The sequence below is a fragment of the Eubalaena glacialis genome, chromosome 10 (assembly GCF_028564815.1).
Source record: "Eubalaena glacialis isolate mEubGla1 chromosome 10, mEubGla1.1.hap2.+ XY, whole genome shotgun sequence".
NCBI classification, from domain to species: domain Eukaryota; kingdom Metazoa; phylum Chordata; class Mammalia; order Artiodactyla; family Balaenidae; genus Eubalaena; species Eubalaena glacialis.
The window spans coordinates 85967816-85991983 of NC_083725.1; the positions used below are offsets into that span (position 1 = coordinate 85967816).

A 24168-nucleotide genomic window follows, 5' to 3' on the forward strand; every position below is an offset into this window, starting at 1 on the left:
TTAAAACCATTTCTTTTTGGTAAGAGGAGAATTATAAATGGAAGTTAATTCATTTTCCCCTATAAGACATATTAATATTTTCTATCAATTTCTCAAATTGTTAAGTGAAGGAATGTTAAACTATTAAGTGCTGTAAATATTCTTTATGTGGATATAATATTACAGAACCTTCTCTACCCTTTCGAATAGACATATAATAAATGACCGAACTAAGCAACTATATTGTTATCAAAGGGTTGCTTAATAAACCATTACTAGTTAGAATGTTAGTTTGTTGGTTCTTAGAATTTCCTGCACTATACTTTTGGGCCAATATGTGCAATTTGGAATCAAAATAAAATGAAATGGCATGTTTTAGTTTTATTCTTTTATTATTTAGACTGATATAAATTACCCTCAAATATGGCATTCACACTAATAATAATGATCATAGACATGCATTGAGCTAGGCACTGTTCAAATTGCATGCATTTATTTCTCACAGAACTCTTTGAGGAAGATATTATTCTCATTTATACAAGAGGAAACTGAGGTAGAGAGATTTCGAAGCAGTTTTCCCAAGGTCAAATATTTATAAGTAAAAGAGCCAGGATTAGAACCCAAGCAGCCTGTTGACTTTTAACCCTTATGCTTTGCTGCCTCAAAGGAACAATCTCTGCACATTGAAAATTAATTTGTATTTCTATCAAGTTTACACATTCATGTAGTTTAAAGAGCTAAATGGTTCTAGAAGGCTTTATAAAAATGATTTATCCCCTGGAAAACTTTTCCCATTTCCTATCCCTAGAGGCAACCACTTTGAATGCTTTTAACATTCTTTTTTTGGTGTTTTTGTCCATATCTCTAAATAGCATATTTCTTTGCTACTTCTTTATATTTCCAACTTGGGCATTTTTTATTGACTTTCCACCATATAAGGGGGGTTTGGCTCTCTTCTGCACACCTCAGCATGCATCTTATTGTTAGATCAATATTCTGCATTTATGTTATCATGACCATGTGCATGCTATTGGTAAATGAATTACTATCAGGTATCCTTGGTTTCCTTTCTTGCACAATTCTTGGTTCCCCTGTCGTTAGTAATCATTTAGTTGATTCATCTTCTTGCTTAGTTTACTGTGGATTTATCATAATTTATTCCCAAACTCTCACGAGTTGTATAAATACCCTCAAAGACATTAACACTTTCATGTTCTTGAATAAATCTCCTCCAAAGGTAGACTGACTTATAGGCTCACTGCATAGCTCATGTCCTGGGAATTGCTCTTCATCATGATACTGGGGCTCCCCTTTGCCTCTCCGTGGGGTGGTAGCCCCTGTTCCTATACACCATGCATATTCTTTCCTGGTTTACTGCTCTGGCTTGATGGACTGCATTCTCCATTAATTATATGAGGAAGGGTACATGGGAGAAAAATTGTGAGACCTTCTCTGAAAAATGTCTTACTATTATTAAAGGCATGAATACTTAAAAAATTGCTTCGGAAACTGTCTGGCATATAGTAAGCAAAAGATACACGTCTAGTAGATAATTTTACCTTCATCTTTGACTGATAATTTGAAAAGACATTGCATTTTAGGTTGTAAATCATTTTCCTTTCTCAGAATTTTGAAGGCATTCTTACATTATCTTCTAGGCTCCAGTATGGAATTTGAGAAGTCCAATGTCTTTCTGACATTTTAGCCTTTGTTTTTTGTAATTGGCAGCTTTAAATTTCCTGATGATATGGGATAGTTTTCCCTTCACTTTGTTGGGCACTCAGTGGACCTTTTCAATCTAGATATTCATAACTTTTAAGTCTGTAAATATTCTTGAATTATTTCTTTGGTGACTTGTTTCATACTGTCTCACTCCCACATTTTGGTCTTCTTTTTCTTTTCTGGCTCTCCTGTTATCTTGATGCTGGACTTCCTGGTTCTCTAATTTTCTTACCTATTTGCTTTGCTATTTCCATGTTATCTGTCATTTTCATCTAATATCTTAGATGAGGATTTCTTCCACTTTATCTTCCAACCCTTATACCGAGCTTTTCATTTCTGCTGTCCTTTTTGTACTTCAAGACCACTTTTTCTCTATGTTTTTTTAAATAGCATATTGTTTTTGTTTTATGAACATGGTGTCATTTTTCTCTTAGGACATTTATGATAATTTATTCGAAGTGTTCTCTTAATGGAGTCCCTGTATCCTCCTCATTGCTTCTGTCTACTGATTTGCTTTGGCTTCTGTCTTTTATGTCAGAAGCTTTTCCACATGTTTGAACCTGGCTCTTCACTCATACTTAACATCTGGATAATAACACATGAATTGAAAGTTCTGTGCAAATGGAGATGTGATGGTTGACAGTGAAATTCAGTATAGGACGGTCTGGTCCATTCTCTTGAGAAACACTCTATTGTCAATATCTTTAAATATTTTATTTTTAGTTGGCTGGTTTTCTTAGAAACTGCTCTTCAAAACTCCTATCCAGGGAATCTAAGTCCACCTTTCAGCACTCTGTTTGCTGTATAAACTTTCACTTATTTCCCCTCAATTCAGCATGGAACTTGCATTCAGTTGTGCATAGTGTTCCCCAGAGCAGAGCATAAATGTCCCTTCTTCTGCTAGGTTGGTGGCTGGGGGCAGTCATGTAACTGAGCTGAATAAGGAAGATGATCTGGGTGTTTGTTTCTTAAGAGACTCTCCACCCACCTATACCTGCCACTCTCAGGGGTATCTGTTGTTGCCAATTCCTGAGGCTTTGGGGTTCTGTGTTGCAAAACAAATGGTTTCTTGGCTTTTCTCTCTGAGTGTTAGGATTCAGCTTTATCACATCTGAAAAGTCAGTCATCACTCCTTCATTTGCTTTCCAGTTTACAAAATTGTCTTGTCTTCTCTGTCATTCTCATTGCCCTTGTAGTTTTACAATTTAAAAACAAAAAATAAAAATTGAAATAGAAACGTAATGGGATTTCAGGAAGGAGCAGATGCAATTACATGCATTTAACCATCTTTACTTGGAAATTTCTTTGTGGATATTTTTAGTTTTACATAATCATCAGTTTATCTGTTAGATGCTTGAAAGTCTACCATGGTGATTTGGTTTTTGTGTGAGAGTCTTCCTTCCCTTCTCAGGGATAGGAGTGGGAGGGGGAAGGTTGCACATGGAGACATGTAGAGCACAGGAGAGAAAAAGCAGCATGATGCAGGGGAAAGAGCACAAGCTTAGGGGGAAGAGACTTGAGTTTGAATCTTCTGCTGACTTAATAGGAGTTGCTTATCCTCTTGGCCTATCACTATGTTTATTTATAAAATGAAAATAAAACACCTACCTCCTAGTTGTGTTTTTCAGATGGAGATAAAGTGCTACCAAACACACAGCCTTGGATATGGTGCCCAGTAGAGTCCGTTGTCCATCTTGAATAAAGGGAGAACATTTGCAGGCCAGGGATGGGGAGGCTGGAGGGAATCCTTTGGAGAAGGTTTTTTAGATTAGTGTAATCACACCTACTTTGTAATGTTGACAGGGGATAAACCAGCTGGCTAAAATAGCTGGCTTCAGAAAGTCCCCTCTAATTTCCAGATTCTGTAGTTATTATAATAACCTGATTGCAAAACTTGGGTCACTGGGTCACGCTGGTTTAACAAGTATGAAGTGTGCTTTATAGGCACTATGATTTCAGGCTAATTGGGAATTTTTAAGAAAACCCACAGTGTATGGTTACCTGAGCTTGTGTCAACAATTGTGGAATGTGTGTGTGTGTGTGTATGTTTTGAACTAAAAACTGAGATAGGTGTAACAGAGAGGACTTTGTTAACTCACGCATCCAGTCATTATTAACACAAAGAGATTCTCTTGCCAGATCCTGGTTCAAAGGGAAACCTCTGAAATACAGAGCCGTCGAAGAACAATATAATGATTATACTCGTGAATAGTTCTTGGAAGACAACAATCCTCCCAGACCAGCAGAGAGAATTGAGTGGCATAGTTAATGCCCTAGGTAATAGCAAAAGTATTTAACAGAGTTGTTCATGTGGCTGTAAAGTTGAGTTAGAAGGGAAGATAAAAAGCTGTTTCCAATTAACCTGTAATCTTGAGTCTTCACCTGTCTTTTCAAGAAAGGCCAAAGTTGCTGCTTAAGCGTCAGTTTCATGACTTGACTCTAAACTTTACTGTTTCATTCAAAAGCCAACCTGCTCCTCCCCCCAGAAAAGAATAATATGACTCCCCACCCCTACCTCAATATCCTTTTGGCAGGGTGGGAGTTTTTCCTTTACTAAATGAAAACTGTATCTGAAAAGCTCTTCTTAGTGTAAGAATAAGTGTAGCTCTTCCTCAAACAAGGGCTTTTACAGCCAATTCAATATTGTGCAATATGTATCCCCTTTTGGAAAACAAGGAGGACATCTCTGGATTACTTTAAATCTGGCTCTCCACAGTCCTCTGTGAGAACTATGCATCTGTCAGCTCTTCTGTGGTTATTGAATAGCGATGGAATGACAGGTGAGAAATTGCATTAATTGTGCAACAGAGAAAATGGAGCAAACTATGTCTCTGTGCATTGATCTTTTTAGAAAATTATTGATAAAACAATGTTCATAATCAGTTGGTTCTACAGGACAACATGAAATGGATATTAAGAGTTTTCTGAAGAGTGTATGTGCAGGTGGGTGGGAGTGGGTGTGTATTTTAAAATTCTGCTCTCATTAAGGCAAAGCTTTGATATAAATGGTCTTGTGCATTGAAAATTTACTGTCTCTTTTTTTAAGTGCATGTTTTCCTTTTGAAAGGGGTATCTTTCTAAACCTTTTATTTTTATTTCAAAAATCCTGAATGTTTCTCTCCTGCCTTCAAGGTCTCATAAATTTCTTAGATTTGCCATTCAAGGTTCTCCACCCTCTGACCCCAGTGTACTTTCTCCATTTGTCTACCACTGTTTTCCTACATAAACCTTTCCTTTCAGGTGAGTGGTAATGCTTAGTGTACCCTACAGGCCTTTCAATTTTGCCTCCATCTCAGAAATCCTCTCCTTCCCTCTGTATTTATCTGCTGCTAGCCCTTCTTTCAGATGTGACTGAAACACTTTCCCTCACCCTCCCTACCCATATACGTGGTCAAGCCATCCTGTACATTTCCACTTCCCAGCTGGGTCACTCAAGAATCATTTACCATCCACTGCCAGTTTGTATTCTACCTACATTCATTCCATTTAACTCTGCCTAGCATGCAAGCTCCTTGAAGGCAACAGGTTTTATATTTGTTACACAGCATTTCTCTCTTCTGACATTAAAAGATCCACTTCTGTGTTTGTTTCTTGCTTGTTTATATATTTATCTATCTCTGTATCCATTTATTTGTCCATCTATCATTCATGTATTTTCTGCTGTCTACTCCCACTAGAATATAAGTTCCAAAAGAAGTTATGAAAATTACAAAGGTTACAGAGGTTATATGTGGCAGACAGTTTGCCTTTGGAGCCAGTGCTCACAATCACTAATCTATACAGCCTCATGGTTGTGGTCAGTGACCCCATCACTCTTCTAATTTTACTTAACCTCTCAAAGGATGTTGATACTGCTGACCCTTCATTCCTTGAGTGTTACACTTCTCTTGGCTTCTATGACATCCTTTTCTCTCTGTTCTCCTCCTGCCTCCCAGATCACTTCATCTCTATTCCTGTCATGGTTCGAAGACTGATGGTCCCCAGTTTTGTCTTCATAATTTTTCTGTGCTTTGTCTACAGTCATCTTTCTAGCCTAGTACTTCTTGACCTTAGTGACATATGACACATGACAGTGTCACAATCAGTTATGACATATGTCAAAACCACTCACTTATTCGTAAGTGTTGAGTTACGAGCTCTTGTGAATGATTTACATTTTTAAATAATTAGACTCACCTCAAAGTTACCATTATAAGGATGTCATATTCACTTATTTGCATTTCAATGGTGTGGGCTTGTTGGTGGGGGGAAAAGTGGAATCGGAGTTAGCTGGAAGTGAATTGCTCATAATTCATAGCCTATTTTATGTTTGCTGAAAATACCCAGGAACTGTGGTTATTGATGTGGCATTGGTAGTTAGAGCAATTCTGAAATATTATAATTGTAAACTGTGGATTTATACTTGTATTTGTTTCCTTGATTTTACCCATGGACACTTTTTGAATAAGGAAGAGAGATGAAGAAAGCATGCATCTTTATCTGCATAGCACAGAAATGAGAAGGAGGCTCTAGTTACAGTTTCCCAATCAAAGGTAGTGTGATTATCCAAAGGACATGTGCAGTAATACCATTTATATTAACATCATGAATAAACATAAATATTATGTGCTGTAATTTTTAACCATAAAATATGAATTATTTTTCTTTGTTAGTACATGCTTACTTTTTAAATATTAACTGTAGAGGTCTGAATTTGATCTTTAAAATATAATTTTATGTAACTTTTATATTAGATTAGCCATATATATTTTTTTCCCTCAAAAAGAAGTCATGTTTGAGATCAGTAAATAGATGACTTTACTAATCATTTGCAGGTAAAATGCTTTTGCAAATATGACCTATAAAAACAGTTTGGGAATTCTGTGCTTTATTTGGCCAACTACTTTTGTTCATACGTTTGTGTGTGTGTTTGGTTTTCACTACAATCTGAGTATACTCCTAGGAACATGTCTCATATGAATGCCATTCATCATCTGTCATGGCAGAAGCAAAGTTGAAAACCTCTGCCTGAGGCTATTTCATATACTTTTGTGTGGTTAACTCTCTCCCATAAGTTGATGACTCCTGAATTTCTGCCATCACCCACAATCCTTTCTCTGGAGCTGCAAACTTATTTATTAAGCCACCCACCAGACATCTTTTTTTTTTTTTTAATGTCTGAAACATTTATATTAACATATTTCCATACAAATAACCCAATGAAAGTTTAGTATTAGTTGTTTTGTTTGTTTGTTTGTTTATACTGCAGGTTCTTATTAGTCATCAATTTTATACACATCAGTGTATACATGTCAATCCCAATCGCCCAATTCAGCACACCACCATCCCCACCCCACCGCAGTTTTCCCCCCTTGGTGTCCATATGTCTGTTCTCTACATCTGTGTCTCAACTTCTGCCCTGCAAACCGGCTCATCTGTACCATTTTTCTAGGTTCCACATACATGCGTTAATATACGATATTTGTTTTTCTCTTTCTGACTTACTTCACTCTGTATGACAGTCTCTAGATCCATCCACGTCTCAACAAATGACTCAATTTCGTTCCTTTTTATGGCTGAGTAATATTCCATTGTATATATGTACCACAACGTCTTTATCCATTCGTCTGTTGATGGGCATTTAGGTTGCTTCCATGACCTGGCTATTGTAAATAGTGCTGCAATGAACATTCGGGTGCATGTGTCTTTTTGAATTATCCCACCAGGCATCTTTATGTGGATGTCTTACAGCTCCCCAAACACATCATGTCTGAAACTGAACTTGTTTTCTATCCTATTTCCCCAACCCAACTGCTCTTTTTTCAGTGTTGTACATCATTTTCATCGATTATATTATCAGTCACCCAGTTCATTAAGAACATTAAGAATAATATTCCATGTCTCCCAGGTCAATAGCCTAGTCCTGTTTATCTCCTAAATATCTCTGAAAGTCTTTCTCTCCTTCCTCACTGCCTTCCTCTTAGTACAACTGCTCATCATTTCCTGTTGGAACCATTTCATAGCCCAGTGGTTCTCAAATTTTAGCATGCATCAGAAGCATTAAAACACAGATTGTTGGGTTCCCAACTGCAGACTTCCAGGTTCAGTATGTCTAGGGATAGTTAGAAGAGATTACGTTTCTTAGCAGTTCAGGGTGGTCCTGATTCTGCTGGTTTGGGGATCACTTTTTGAGAACCACAGTGATTGCCTGTTAATTGGCCTCCTTGCCACCAGGATAGTCACCTTATTATTTATTCTGCAAGTTGCTTCCCAGAGGATCATTTTTTAAATGCAACTTGTATTATATCTCTCCCTTACTTAAACCCATTTACCGTCTCAGCATCACACTTAAAATAGACTTAGTTTAACTCTTACCCCTCAAATATGTGAAACCATGGCACTCTTGTTGTTCTTATACCTGCATGTTGTAATATACATATCATAATTTTGTCCCATTGAGGCTAGGAACTTTTTCTAATGTCTGGGGATGTTTATAGGTCAATCTGGCTATTAAAATTTCAATCACTATCCAGTTTATACTCCCAGTCTCAGGGCTTCCTTCCTTCTTTATCCATACCTTTAAAAGATGTATGTCCTTTCCAGGGTTAGGAAGAAGATTGGGGTGTATGTAAGGGTGGCCCATTGGTAGAAACAAAATTGTGTAGTTGGGTCTGGTTATTTTTCTGCCAGCATTCTCTCCTGGTATCATCATCTGCTCTAGCCTCAGACACTGGTGGTGGACAGCTGTTATCCATATTATGTGCCATATTAAGTGACAAGCAGGTACCCAGCTGGCTCCTACTCTATAGCCATTTTATATCAATTTTTAGAAAGGAGCAGTACAGCTTCTTTCCTTTATTCCCAGCAGCCTCTAAGCACATCACATGCTGGCCCCGACTTGCCCGGACCTTGTGAGGACGTAAATACAGGCCCTTGCTACTCAAAGTGTGATAAGACGCCAGTAGAATCTGTATGACTAGGGAGCAACTTGAAAATGAAGACTCTGCTCCCCTCCCTCACTAGAACTACTGAATTAGTGCCTGCATTTCAATGAGATCCTAGGGTGATCAAGTCTGAGAAACTGGCCTAGGCCTCTAGGACCCCTAGAAATAGTCACCTCACCTGTTGCCATTCTCTGTTCCTTCACAATATATGAATTTGTAGAGTCTGTGTTAGCCAGTTTCTTCATCTGTAAAATGGGAACTATAATGCCCATCTTGGCGGATTATGATGATGTATATAAAATATTCAGCACAGTACCTTAGATGTGGCAAGTGTTACATAGTGGTAGCCACTATTAAGTCTGCGTCTTCATCTTCTTGAATTTTGACAGCCTTTGGAAGTCTTCGTAAATAAGTCACCAACCTCCCCAAACAACCGCTAACCTACATCAGGGGTGGTGGTGCCCGAAAGTTAAGTGAGAATGGAATTGTGGCTGGTTTAAAATTAAAGATATGCTTAATTTTCAGTTAAAGTGAATAACTGGTATAGCGTTGGGAATCTAAGAGTTTGCCTGCCTTCCAGGGTTGAGTGGTTGATTTCTAGAAATATCAGATATTAATGCTTGTAGCTCTGATCTTGGAGAATATATTAAAAGACACTCCATATCATAGTGAGAAGGGAAACACAAATCAAAAACATAGTGAGATACTACCACCAAAACCTATTTGAATGGCTAAAATTAGAAGTACGATAATACCAAGTATTGATGAAGATGTGAAGCTGTAATTCTCTTACATTGATAGGGATATAAATGGTATAACCATTTTGGAAAAGTGTTTAGCAGTTTCTTAAAAAGTTAACAACAATAAAAGGAACAAAATCCAGCAGACAGAAAATCAGTAAAGACATAGTTGAACTCAACAATGTCATCGTAAACTGGGTATAATTGACATTTGTAGATTCCTTTACCCAACAACAGCAGAATACACAGTCTTCTCAAGTTCACATAGAACACTCACCAAGACAGACCACATTCTGGGCCATAGAACACACCTTAACAAATCCAAAAAAATTGAAATCATACAATGTCTGCACTCAGACCACAATGGAATTAAATTAGAAACCAGTAATAGAAAGATAGCTGAAAAAATCCTCAATTAAATTTGGAGATTAAACAACACATTTCTAAATAACATATGGGTCAAAGAAGAAATCACAAAAGAAATTTTAAAAATATTTTGAACAAAATGAAAATGAAAACACAACAAAATTCATGGGATATGGTGAAAACAGTGCTTAGGGGGAGATACATAGTAATAAATGCATATAGTGGAAAGGAAGAAAGATTTAAAATCAATAATCTAAGCTTTCACCTTTGGAAACTAGAAAAAGAAGAGCAAATTAAATCCAAAGTAAGCAGAGGAAAAGAAATATTAAGAATTTGAGCAGAAATCAATGAAATTGAAAAGAAAAAGAATCAGTAGAGAAAAATCAACAAAACCAAAAGCTGATTCTCTGAAAACTTCAATAAAATTGGTAAGCCTCTAGTCAAGCTAACAAAAAGAAAAAAGAAAAAAAAGGACATAAATTACTACTATCTGAAAAGAGGGACATTACTATAGATCCTATGGGCATTAAAAATATAATAAAAGAATACTATGAACAACTTTTCACTCACAAATTTGATAACCTAGGTGAAATGGACTAATTCCTTGCCAAAATTCACACAAGAAGAAACAGACAATCTGAAGAGGCATATATATATATTTAAAATTGACTCAACAATTAATAACCTTCCAAAATGGAAATCCCCAGGCCCAGTTGTGTTCACTGGTAAATTCTACCACACTCTCGAGGAAGAAATTATACCAGTTCCCTATAATATATTTCAGAAGACACAAGCAAAAGGAATACTTTATAACTTAGTCTATGAAACCAACATTACCCTGGTAACAAAACCAGACAAAGGCATTACAAGAAAAGAATACTACAGACCAGTATCTCTCATGAACATAGGTACAAAACTTCTTAACAAAATATTAGCAAATTGAATCCAACAATGTATAAAAAGACTTATACACCATAATCAAGTGATACTTATCCCAGTTATGCAGGGCTGTTTCAACATTCAAAAATCAATTAATGTAATCCATCACTTCAACAGGCTAAAAAAGAAAAATCACATGATCCTATCAATAGATGCAGAAAAACATTTGACAAAATTCAACACCCATTCATTATACAAAGCTCTCGGTAAACTAGAAGTAGAGGAAAAACTGCATCAACTTGATAAAGAATACCTACAAATAATCTACAACTAACATCATACTTCATGATGAGAAACACAAAGCTTTTCCAGTAAGATCAGGTACAAGGCAAGGATGTCCCCTTTTACCACTCCTTTGCAGTATTACCCTGGAATTTCTAGCGAATACAGTAGGACAAGGAAAGGAAATAAAAAGTATACAGATTGAAAAGGAAGAAATAAAACTGTCTTCATTTTCAGATGACAATATCATCAATGTAGAAACCCTGAAAGAATCAACAGTAAAACCTCCTGGAACTAATAAGTGATTACAGCAAGATTGCAGGTTACTAGGTTAATATACAAAAGTCAATTGCTTTCTTAAACACCAGTTTTCAATTAAAAACACAGTATCATTTACATTAACATTCCAAAATGAAATACGTAGGTATAAACGTTAACAGCATATATATAAGATCTATATGAGGAAAACTATGAAACTCTGATGAATGAAATTAAAGAAGTACTAAATAAATTGAGAGACATTCCATATTGATGGACGGGAAAACTTAATATTGTTAAGTTTCAAAGATATCAACTCTTTCCAAGATTCGATGCAAACGTAATCAAAATACCAGAAAGTTATTTTGTAGATATTGATAAACTGATTCCAAAGCTTGTATGTAGAAGCCAAAGACCCAGAATAGCCAACACAACATTGAAGGAGAAGAACAAAGCTGGAGGACTGAGAGTTTTTGACTTCAAGACTTACTGTGAAGCTACACTCATCAAGACACTGTGGTATTGGCAAAAGAACAGATGAATAAACCAATGGAAGATAATAGCCCAGAAACAGACCCATGTAAATAGTTAATTGATCTTTGGCAAAGGAGCAAATGCAGCACAATGGAATAATGAGAGTCTTTTCAACAAATGGTGTTGGAACAACTGGACATCAACATATGCAAAAAAATTAATCTAGACACAGGCCTCAAACACTTCACCAAAATTAACTTAAAATGGACCATAGACTTCTATGTACGATGAAACACTACAAAACTTCTAGGAGAAAATCTGTTATAGATGACCTTGGGTATGGTGATGACTTTTTAGATACAACACCAAAGACTGGATCGATGAAAGAAATAATAAACTAGACTTCACTAAAATTAAAAACTTCTGCTCTGCAAAAAGACTTTGTCAAGGGAATGAGAAGACAAGCCACAGATTGGGAGAAATTATTTGTAAAAGTCACATCTGATAAAGAACTGTTATCTAAAGTACAAAGAACCCTTAAAACTCAACAGTAAGAAAACAAATAACTTGATTTTAAAAATTGACAAAAACCTTAACAGATATCTCATCAAAGAAGATATACAGATGGCAAATAAGCATATGAAAAGATGTTACACATCATATGTCATCAGAGAAATGAAAATTAAAACAATGAGATACCACTACAAACCTATTAGAATGGCCAAAATCTGGAACACTGACAACACCAATGCTGGCAAGGATGTGGAACAGCAGGAATTCTCATTCATTGCTGGTGGGAATGCAAAATGGTACAGCCACTTTGGAAGACAGCTTAGCAGTTTCTGACAGAACTGATCATACTTTTACCATACGATTCAGCAACTCTGCTCCTTGCTATTCACCCAAATGAGCTGAAAACTTATGTCCACACAAAATTCGCACATGGATGTTTATAGTAGCTTTGTTCATCATTCACAAAACTTGGGAACAACCAAGAAGTGCTTCAGTAGGTGAATAGATAAACTGTGGTACATCTAGACAATGGAATTTTATTCAATGCAAAAAAGAAATGCATTACAGAGCCATGAAAAAACATGGAGGAAACTCTAATGCATATTACTAAGTCAAAGAAGCCAATCTGAAAAGGCTACAGAGTGTATGATTCCAATTATACAACATTCTGGGAAATGCACAACTCTGGAGACTCTAAAGAGATAGGTGGTTACCAGTGGTTGCAGAGAGGGAGGGATGAAGAGACAAAGCAGGGAGGATTTTTTAGGGCTATGAAACTACTCTATATGAATCTACTAGATGATATATGTCATATATTTCTCTAAACTCAGAGTTTGCAACATGAAGAGTGAACCCTAATTTAAACAATGGATTTTAGGTGATAATGAGGTGTCACTGTAGTTTCATCAGTTGTAACGAATGTACCACTCTGTGTAGGATCTTGATAGCTGGGGAGACTTTGTACAGGCAAGGAAATCTTTTTTTTTTTTTGGCATTATTTTCAAGTTTAATTATTAAATAACTGAGAAAAATTGGTAGAAGTTGATGGACTATAAAACAAATGTAATAAAGATAAATAATATCAATAGAAAGTTTTCTGTAATCAAGAACTAAATTGTTACCAAAACAAATTTCAGATCCCATCAATAGCTTTAATTAATTAAAACAACTGTAATTGAAGTTATAAATAGGCCCTTGGATTGTTTCCTAATGCAATTAATGGAGAATAATAAATTGTTTGAACTTATTAGAAAAAGATTTAAATTTCCGACAGAACTGACATGAAGTGCTAATCCCAGTGAAGGAAACATATTACTTGGGAGAAGGTATTAACAATGGTGTGCTGGTACTTGTTTAATAGCTAGCTTTCTGGGAAAAAAAATAAACAAAAGGGCTGATTTGTAGTTTTGAGGCAAGGAAATATTTGTATGGGAAATCTATACCTGCCATTCAATTTTTCTGTGAACCTAAAAGTGTTATAAAATATGAAGTCTATTTTTAAGTATATCATATGGGTACATTGAATGTGCTTAATGAATTGTCCAATTCCAAAGTGTATTTTCTACTCTATAACACATCTCCTTGTGACTAGTACTCTGTCTCTCACTGCAGTAGGATGTCTGTCCAAAATAGAGTACAAGGAAGGAGAGACAACTGTGACTGAGGCAAGAATTTTGGATCTAGAATTCCACCAAAAGAAGCCAGTTCAAGCCAAGAGGAAAAGCACGTATTTTTACATAAATTAAATCTCCACTTATGGATCATGGCACTGAAGATGCTGACAGCTGCCAGGTGCTCTGTGAAGGCCATGTTCCCACCGACTATTCTAGGCCATTCTTGGGAGATTTTCCTTGGCCATGAGACCTCACTGAGGAGCTTCTCTTTTAAACACAACATTCCTCCAGCAGCTAAGTATGGTGGGTGGCACGCTGTGACTATGATTCCTGGGGATGGCATTGGACCTGAACTTAGGCTGCACATCAAGAATGTGTTCAGACATGTGTGTGTGCCCGTGGACTTTGGGGAGGTGCAGATTACCTCCACTTCTAGTGAAGAGGAAGAAGTTCACAGTGCCATCATGGCAGTCCATCAAAACCATGTGGCCTTAAAGGGCAACTTTGAAACTGACTACAACCTACCATCATCTCACAAATCACAAAACAGTATGTTTCGCAGTACTCTAGATCTCTATGCCAACGTCATTCATTTTAAGAGTCTACTAGGTGTGGAAACTAGGCACAAGAACATAGACATCTTAGTTGTTCGGGAAAGCACAGAGGGTGAATACAGCAACCTGGAGCACGAGAGTGTGAAGGGAGTGATAGAGAGCCTAAAGATCATTCCTAAGGCCAAGCTTTTGCATGTTGCTGAATATGCTTTCCAGCTGGCCCAGCAGATGGGGTGCGAGAAAGTGACGGCTGTGCACAAGGCCAACATCATGAAACTGGGAGATGGTCTCTTCCTCCAGTGCTGTAGGGAGGTGGCATCCTGCTATCCTCAGCTCATTTTTGAGGGCATGATTGTGGATAACACCAACATGCAGCTGGTATCCTGGCCCCAGCAGTTTGATGTCATGGTGATGCCCAGTCTTTAAGGCAACATTGTCAATAATGTCTGCACAGAGTTGGTTGGGGGAGCAGGCCTTGTGCCTAGTGCCAACTATGGCCACATATATGCAGTGTTTGAAATGGCCTCAAGGCAATCAGGCAAGACTATAACCAATAAGAATGTGGCCAACCCTACTGCCATGCTGCTGGCAAGTTGTATCATTCTGGATTACCTCAAGCTCCATTCCTATGCCTCCTCCATTCGTATTGCAGTCTTGGCATCCATGGAGAATAAAGACATCCAAACTCCAGACATTGGAGGCCAGGGTACCACATTGGATGTCATTCAAAATGTCATAGATGACATCAGTGTTGCCAATTAAACGGTCAGTGCCTTAGAGGCTGAGCTAGCCTTCAAATTCCTTCCTGTCCCACACTTTACGTTACTCTACCCAGTCAGAAAGCCCAGCCAGCTTGGTTAATGTGGACTCTAGAATAAACTAGCTCCTGTTCCAACTCAGAAGAGGTAGGGGGAGGGAATCAAGTCTGATTTTTTTTCTATTAAATTTGAATGCCATAAATGCCATAAACATTGCTGGTTTAAATTAGCCATACCTATTTTGTCATATATGTATTGAGGAATTCTTCTCTATTTTAATCCACAATTCACACTTTTCTATGAGATGATACAGTGAATAAATCAAGGTTGTTCATAGAGTCCTGGGCCTTTTCCAGAACGTGGCACACTGATTTTCTCTTATCTGGGTCATTAAAAGTCTGCAAACCAGCCTGCAAAGGAGTCTGGCTTCTCTCTAGAGGTTGTTAATGAGTTAATTGGTGCAATAAAATTTGCCTACAAAATATACATTGTCATTTTAATAATAAATAAGGTACCATAAAGCTGAGCTAGTTCAGAATGCTTCCACTCCCTCCTAGATATCCTATCTTTTCCCCTGGTCTTGTTTATGTGAGGAAGGAATTTTTGCCGGTGTAATTTTTCACACATGGGCATCTCTGAGTACCGCAGCACTCCTGGAAAGGGGGTTCTTGAATTCCTTCCTTGAGCCTCTAAGCTTAAGAGTCTAGACATTATATACCCAGTTAACAGGCACTGGGCCCATGACTCTTTGCTATACAAATAGAACCATGGACTGTAAACTCCATGCTCACTGCTTTACAGTCTTCCATGGTTTACTTTCTTTTAATCTCTCTTTCAAAGAGAGAATGTGCATGAGAAAATGAAAAACCCTGAGCTCGTTTGAATGTTTACTGTCATTTTATTGTAACATATTTTATTTACAGTAATTCTAAGGTCATAGGTGGGAGAAACACAAACAAAAATGATAATTTTATTAGTGCTGGGAAATATTTATTACTCAAGTAGGAAATAAAAGCAATGACTATAAAAATTTACAGTAGTTTTATTGGCAGGAATAGCTTGCAAATAGAAAGGAGACTGAGAAAAATAGTAAATCCTTAATAATATTTTGGAAACCTCTGTGTCTCAGCTATAACCCTTGGATCCTGCCATGGTTCTTGGGCCATAAGTTAAAGACATTTGACTGAGACCTGAAAAAGTCCTTATGGTTTCCAAAAGGCTCTGTCTTATCATATTACCTTAATCTCACCTATCCTCATTATGTATAATGTCAGGGCTCAGGGTTTGGAAAACCAAACGCTAGTTTGAGGGGATTTAATTTGAGGAGGAAATGAGTACCTTCAACCCTATCTAGAAGTCTTTCTTGAAGAACAAGGCAGGCAGGGAGAAGTCAATTATAAAATAATGATGGTATTCCTTTTATTGGACACTAGACATGTCATTGGCCATGGCTGCCACTGACCTGTATGGTGCTTTCCTCTGGGCAGATATAGACCTGGAACCAGAGGCATGGCTTGATGAGTGGAGAAGGAATGGATTTTTGGCTTGAAGTCCCCCTACCTCCAATGCTACATGAACCTGTACTACCTTAACCCACTCTCCCCACTCTGTACCCCTTTCTCTCATGGCTAGGGAAATTTACTCATCGCACAACCAGCCCAACTGCAGATAGTAGCCCAACTATTGGCTTTTATCTGACAATGGGAATTTATGCTGATAGGTACATTTGAGCTGAAGTTTCCCCTCTCTGTTAAAGATGATTGTTTCCAAAATCTTCCCATAGTTTTTGGGCCAGACTGCTGTGATGGCACCTAGTACACCATAGTGGAATTTTCCATTTATCAGTATTTGATATTCCCACTTAGCTATGAACATCTCTAGGGCAAATACCATGTATTCTTTTTCCTTGTCCTCTGTATCCCCTAACATAATGACTGGTACATACAAAATAAGTAATATGTTTATTGAATCAACCAAAAAATGAATGATATGGGTGACACTGCCTAACATTTCTTATATGTAACATGAGATAATAACTGTACCTACCTCATAGTGTTGTTGGGAAAATAGAGCAAGAAAATACACATAAAGCTGGTAGCACTGTGCCTATCCAATGGAAAGTGCTTGGTGTAGTTTATAAATTATTTTTTTCATTAGTATCCATTTTATACCATTCTAAAAGCTAGTTCTGAGGAGAACTGGGAAATGATATTAATTCATTACTGTCTTTGGAACTTACTGGATAAGTTACTTTACCTATTATTCTATTATGGGTTTATAACTGACTTTCAACTAAGGTAGCAAGCCATATCTGCTTATTCATCAAGTCCCCTTATCTCTCTCCTTTTTATTTCTTGAATCCAGCCATCTCTCTTCTTTCTCACTTACCCCTCCTTTCTCATTAGCCTTTCTCATCTTTGGTGACTTCCCAATCTCTGTTCCTTCTCTACCTTGTGTCCTGCCTTAAATCTATTTCTACAGTGCACTCAGCCTGAACTTTCTAAAAGGGAAATAGGATCATGTCACTTCCTTACCTAACACTTCTCATTCAACAGCTTTCCTTTGGCCTTGAAAGAAAGTCAACTGAGCACAGCATGAAAGACCTTCCATATGCTGATCTCTGCTTCCTTCTCCAGGTTCACCATTTCTACCCCCTCTCCCCATCCCAATAACAACACAAAGTGGCACAAGAGAGTGCAAGCAGAGCTCATTGTCAAAGAGCCATGTATTCTTTCTAGTTCAGGCCTTTGTATGTGGTCTTGCTTCTTCTCCCCTTCAGGAGATGATCTCCTTGTCATCTAGAGGACTAGATGTAATTGTCACCACCTTTGGGAAGCCTTCCTTGACTAGCTCTTTCCATTCCCTGCTGAGATTGAAGGGAGGAACTCCCAGTTCCCCCAGAGTCCTCTGTGTATCCTACTTAGTGTTTTTCTCTCCGGTTGTCATTACATGCTTTTCTTCCCATCAACCTTACTATACAATGTGTTCCTTGGCAACAGGAGCAATTGAGTCATTGATCACTATAGCATCAGCACCTAGGACAGGGACAAGCTCTTAGCGTATGCTCATTCTAAATATTAATGGAAGGAAGATAGGAAGGAAGGTCAAAGGAAGGAAGAAAAGAATGGACTGAACTGCAGGTAGGAGTGGAGGATTGGAAGAACTAATCTATTGGAAAATTCTCCTGTTTGGCTCCAGTCTATGAACCTTTACAAGATTGCTTCTCTCTAGAGAGCACTAAAGCCCTCAAGGCCATAAAATGGGTAGTTGGCAGGCGGCCTCTGTTTCTTGAGAAGATTTCTGTACTATTGTTACATAATTTTGTCTTAGGCTTTGTCAGTTTATTCTGCTTTGTTTAAAGCTAAATCCTGCTATCAATAAATATCAATACAAAGTTGGACAGCTAAACAGTATAACTCTGTAAATATCTCTCCTCACCACCATCTTCATAGACTTGGTTTTCTAGAAGGATGTTTTAACATTCTTACTTCAGCTTTCTGGTATTCAAAATCTTGTTAGGGGACATCTCTGAATTTTGGGGAAAACAATGACTGTTTAAAATGTCAACAATGGAAGATTCCTCTAAGAACCAGGAAAACCTGTGTTTTTCACCATGAATTTGTGCCCTTCCTCTACTAGATAATGTAGGTATTTAATCAATTGAAAGTTTCCCTCATTGCCTTGGCTACTAGCAAGCACAGGAAAAAGCCTTCAGCATTTTTTTCCTCTCTGAAATTTTCTCTTGTCATTCTATTACTTGATTTTAATGTATTTTGCTCTATTAATTTCATTTTCTTATATTTTGTTTTACTGTGAGCCACTTAAATCACAATTAAGGAACACAAAAGGAGAAGTGGGTTCTTCACCTTTTCCTTCTTTTCCTTCATTCTAGTTCATTTTCAACATTGGCATCAGACAAATCTCCTTAAAGCAGTGTGTAGATTGCCATTACTCTGTTCCCTCAATTTGTAATGTATTCAAAACCCTCCATAATTTTAGCTCACACTGTCTTTCCACTCTTAGAGGTTCCAGTTTTCCTAGATAATGTTCCAGGCAATATAGATACCTTCAGTTACCTAAGTGCAACCTTTTCCTTCTATGTAATGTAATTCCCCTCATTAAGGAACTTCCCAGTTGAGTCTCTGCCTGTTACAAGTCTACCCATTATTCAAGGTTCCAAAAGTACTTCCTTTATGAGAAGGTTTCTGATTACCCCCATCCAGATATACTCCCCTTATCCTCTCTGAATGAACAAAACCCTTTTATTGGACTTCTGAACTCGTTCATTTCACATTTTGTCTTGTATTTTTTATCTACTTGACTTGAGCCTTAATAAATTATATGCTCCTTGAGGATAGGGATATTTTACCCCATGTTCTGGATCTTGTATTCCTCAACATAGTGCATTGTATGTAGTAGGTACTAATTAAATACATGCCAAATTGGATTGAAGATAATAATGATTTTAGCTAATAATTTTTTTGTGTGTTATGTGCCATGCATAATTCTTCATGCTTTGCATGAAGAATTTTATTTAATTCTCATATTAGATGAGAATTTTATTTAATTCTCAGATGATTATTATTGTATTCCCAATTTTATAGATGAGAAAACTGAGGCATGTAGAGGTTAATAAATTGGTCTAAGGTCACACAACTAACAGGCGGTGAAGCCTGAGTTCCAGTTCTGGCACTGTGGCTCTAGAACCCAGGTGTTTAAATGGTCATGAGGGTTTGTACATGGTGAATTTCTCATACTCTTATATGAAAGTGGATTAGGTTTCAGCAATAGATCTCTCTTCATTATCCCACAGCTACCTCCTAATGTAATCTATAGGAAAAGTTATTGCTAACGTTTTTTGAACCCTTAATATGTGTTAGGTACTGTCCTAGATGGTTTACATGTATTAACTCATTTAATCCTCATATGAGCCAATTATATTGACAAAGAAACCGAAGCACAGAAAAGGTAACTGACTTGCTCAAGGTCAATCAGATTGTAAATAGTGGAGCCAGGATTAAAATCAAGCCAGTGGCACCAGTGTCTAACCACTATTACTAAACTGCTTCCCCACATTTTAGGTTGTCTAGATAGCCCAGGATGAGAAAGGCAGAATATCCAGATAATCAGGAGAATCGTGCCGGAATCAAGCATCACATATTGAACGTGGTAAATCAAATAGTTGAACTGCTTCTTTGTAGTAATGGCAGATAAAAAAAGACAAAACATGGAAAAGAAATGATGTGCTGTTGAAATAAGAGAATAAAATAATGATAGGAAGTGGAAAAGAAATGCTGAATTTTGCAAAGAGGAGAATTTTGAATAAATTTATCCAGTTCTGGATCATTACAGAGGTTGCAAGAAACTGACAGTATTACTGGGGGCTCAGCTGGGAATATGTAGAATATCTGCGGGAAGCTGTTACAGAGCTAGAAATTTTTTGAAGGGGGACACTTGGTTCTTGGAGTTTGTCTGACAACTTGCATAGCCTGGGGACTCAGTGCGGTAAAGTCTTCTTCACATCGAAATGAATTTGCTTATGCTGACATGGGAAGCTACATATATTGCATTTGTGATTGCTATAAGAAATGCAAGGAAAAGAGAAAAGAGACACATTGAAAATGGAAAACAAAAATGACTCAACTTCACAAAGCAATTTAAAAATTGGAATATCTTGTTACCAATTTTGCACATGCTTAAAAACCAACACAGCCTGAGTGAAAACAGTGTCTACTGAGAAAGACACTAGTCTGGGCTTTCATCTGCTTAAGCATCTGGTTTGCTAGAGCTAATGCCAAATTTAGTTCATGCCAAATAGATGTAAATGAATGGTTGTTGCCACAAGGGAGAAAGAAAATATTGTGTATGTTCAAATACAAGGTATTTTTCCCCTTTTTTATCCCTCAGAAAAAAGGAATTCCCTTAAATTCAAATCCTTATAATGTTCTTATAGTAACAGGTGTTCTGTCAGTTCTTTGATTTTGAATGACAGAGTATTTGGAGTAGGGAAAAAAGGACATTAACTATGCCAGTTTGGGGCTTTTATAGAAATTATCTGTAGAATAAATTTTTAAAGGAGGCAAAAAAAAAAAATCCCTCAACAAAAAATGAGTCATTATTCCTGGGAGCATATTGTCATAATTGCAAGTATTGAGTGTCATTATATATGTGCCTTTTAAAAATCACTGAACGACAAATTTCAGGTTTTGGTCACACTGGAGATCACATATATTTACCTACTAGACAAATGGGGAAATAAATCCTAATATTATATGATTGGATTCTTGTGACTTTGCTTGAGATTTCCAATGAAAGCATCAAATACAGATTCAAAAAGTGCTTTATCTCGAACAACTTAGACAGATGGGATGATGATAGGTTTGGAAAACTTTAGAGAACTTGAAGAATGACTCTGGGTTGGGGAAGACCTTGAGGTCAAGATTCATGGGACGAGATTAAATGAAATTATTTCAATGTCATGGTAAAGGAAAAAGTAATAATTCTAAATTAATCTATTATTTAATATCACCTATTAAATAATACATTCAATACAACTATGTGTAATAACTGAATCCATAAATCAAATAGTATGCATAGATAGTTATCTAATTAATATGTCCCTCAGAGTTATTCAACTTTGCCCAGAATATTTTTTCTTCCTGTTTTCTTTTTTAGATCGTATCACTGATAAAAAGGGAATCATTTTCCTTATATTTGGAGTTGCTTCCTATTTAGGCATTTACATTATCTCCTAAATGGAACATGGGAAATGAGAAAAATGAAAGAAAATAGATTTTGAAGTTATTGTGCAGAAATCTATAATAGCAAAGGAAGAAGTCGAGATTTCTGGATATATTAGTAGTATTGTGGAAAGAAATGCAAAGGAATTTCAAATGAAATAATATTTAACTATTTAAGGCTGTGGCTGGAGCCATACCTAGGGTACTTCATCTAGGTTTGATTTTTCAGTTTGATAAAAGATGTAATTTCTGTGAAAAAGCATGGTGTCACAAATCAACTATATGCCAAATACCAGAAAAAGAGGTTGGAAAGCCTGGTTTATAAATAACATGTTTACTCCATGATAAGAAAAGTCTCTGGGATTGATCCTTTTCAAGGTATTTGTGTTGTGATGGAATTAGGTTATTTGGACGCCAATTTTATTCTTGCCAGCAGCAAGGTACTTGTTGCACAGTAACTTCACCCATCTGTTCTTTTACTTATTCACTTGTTCCTCAGTGTTGTTTGTCCTCCATTGAACACTTGCTTTGAGCTGGGTGCTGTGCAAACCACTGAGGGTGCAACTTGCCTATCAATGTCCTTTCTCTCGAGGATCCCTCGGGGCTGAGGGAATCAACAATCATCCAGGAATTACAGTCATACCTCGTTTTATTGTGCATCACTGTATTGTGTTTTTAACAACTTGAAGTTTAGTGGCAACCCCACATCAAGCAAGTCTGTTGACACCATTTCTCCAAAGGCATTTGCTCACTTCGTGTCTCTGTATCATTTTGCTAAAATTCTTGCAATATTTCAAACGTTTTTATCAGTATATTTGTTATGGTGATCTGTGATCAGTGACCTTTGATGTTACCATTGCAAAAAGATTACGACTTGCTGACGGATCAGACGGTGGTCAGCATTTTTTAGCAATAAATTTTTTTTTAATCAAGGTATGTACCTTGCGTCTTTAGACATAATGCTATGGTATACTTCATAAACTACAGTATGGTGTAAACATAACTTTTATATGCACTGAGAAACCAAAACATTTGTGTGACTCGCTTTATTGCAATTTTTGCTTTATTGTGGTGGTCTGGAACCGAACCTGCAGTATCTCTGAGGTATGAAATGGAGTGTGCTAAGTATTGTAATAGAGGTATAAGCAAGGCGCCATGAGAGCACAGAAGAGGAGAAATCAGAAATCTTCCCAGAGTAAGTTGTGCCTCTATGGGGGAGAGAGGGAGAGAGAGAGAGAGAGAGAGAGAGAGAAAGAAAGGAGAAGTAGGAGACAGAAGGGGAGGACCCTGACTGGGAGAGCTCTTAATACCATCACAAGCCACTTACCTGCCCATTACCTGATACTCACAGCTTTTACTCTTAACTCCCATCCTTTCTTATTTTGCATGTAATTACTGTTAAACTCATTTTACCTACAAAACCTTGCCCTAATGATGTTTATCTAAAAGGTAAGATTTTCAAGGTTTAAGGGGAGCATCTGATTTTTCTGTGAAGTGATTTTTTTGGAATGAACTCTTTACATTGATTAATGAACCTGACTAGACGCCTCATCGTAGTTGACTCTAATTCTTGTGATTAGGAAGATTTATTATTTTTCTTAAGCTCCTTCTCAGCCCAACAGCTGCTCTTCAAAGGCTTTCTGTTCTTTTTCATGTTTTTCTCTGTCAGTATGTCTGTGAGCACGGTTTGTCATTTTGTTCTTTCCAGCACCCTTCTTGTTTCCTTCATCTCTCTCAAATGCCTCCTTGATAGTGAACTAGATCTCTAGAAACATGTCATCTTTTCTTCCTTGGTGATCAGCTCCAGAGTGAACTCCCTGCTCTGATACCATTTTGATTTCTCACTCCTTCTGGAAATGGCCTTGCATTTCGTTTGACATTGTATCTGTTGCCCTCCTCAATCACCTTTCATTCTAATGGCAGTGGCATCATCTACTCCCCCGTCGGCCCTGAGAAGCTGCCCATAGGCTAGGCTCTGCCTGGGGTCTGTCGTGGTTGCACATACCTCTTCTCTGTCATGGTAGCAAAAGGCATGCCCATGGCTCGAACATTCACCACACTCCTCTGGTTCAGGTAAATAAACAAACCACCACAACAGCATTTCCAGTGAGAATAACCTTATCACTCTTCCACCTGATCTTTTCATCTTCTTTTTCCAAGAAGCCACCTTTCTACAAAAAAGATTGTCAAACTCTTGATCTTCTCCAGTGAGCCTATTTCCTGTCTGTTTAGAGCACTCCAGAAATGGGCAGCTGAGGGTATTAGCATTACTTGGCCATGGTGATTGTTTTTCTCCAGGTTGACAGATGCTTTTTATAGAATCCAGCTGAACTTCATTGGAAAAGAGCTTAAAATGCATGGGAGGAG

General features: G+C 37.3%; 2 protein-coding genes across 4 annotated transcripts in view; both read left to right on the forward strand.

Moving 5' to 3' along the window:
- The window catches only part of NELL1 (neural EGFL like 1), an 863771-nt gene that overhangs the window by 566353 nt on the left and 273250 nt on the right, over nt 1–24168 (forward strand). The gene's annotated exons all lie outside the window — the stretch shown is intronic.
- On the forward strand, nt 13899–15065 carry LOC133099064 (isocitrate dehydrogenase [NAD] subunit gamma, mitochondrial-like). Its single transcript, XM_061202513.1, is given in 1 exon segment — nt 13899–15065. A coding segment is annotated over 1 exon segment (1167 nt).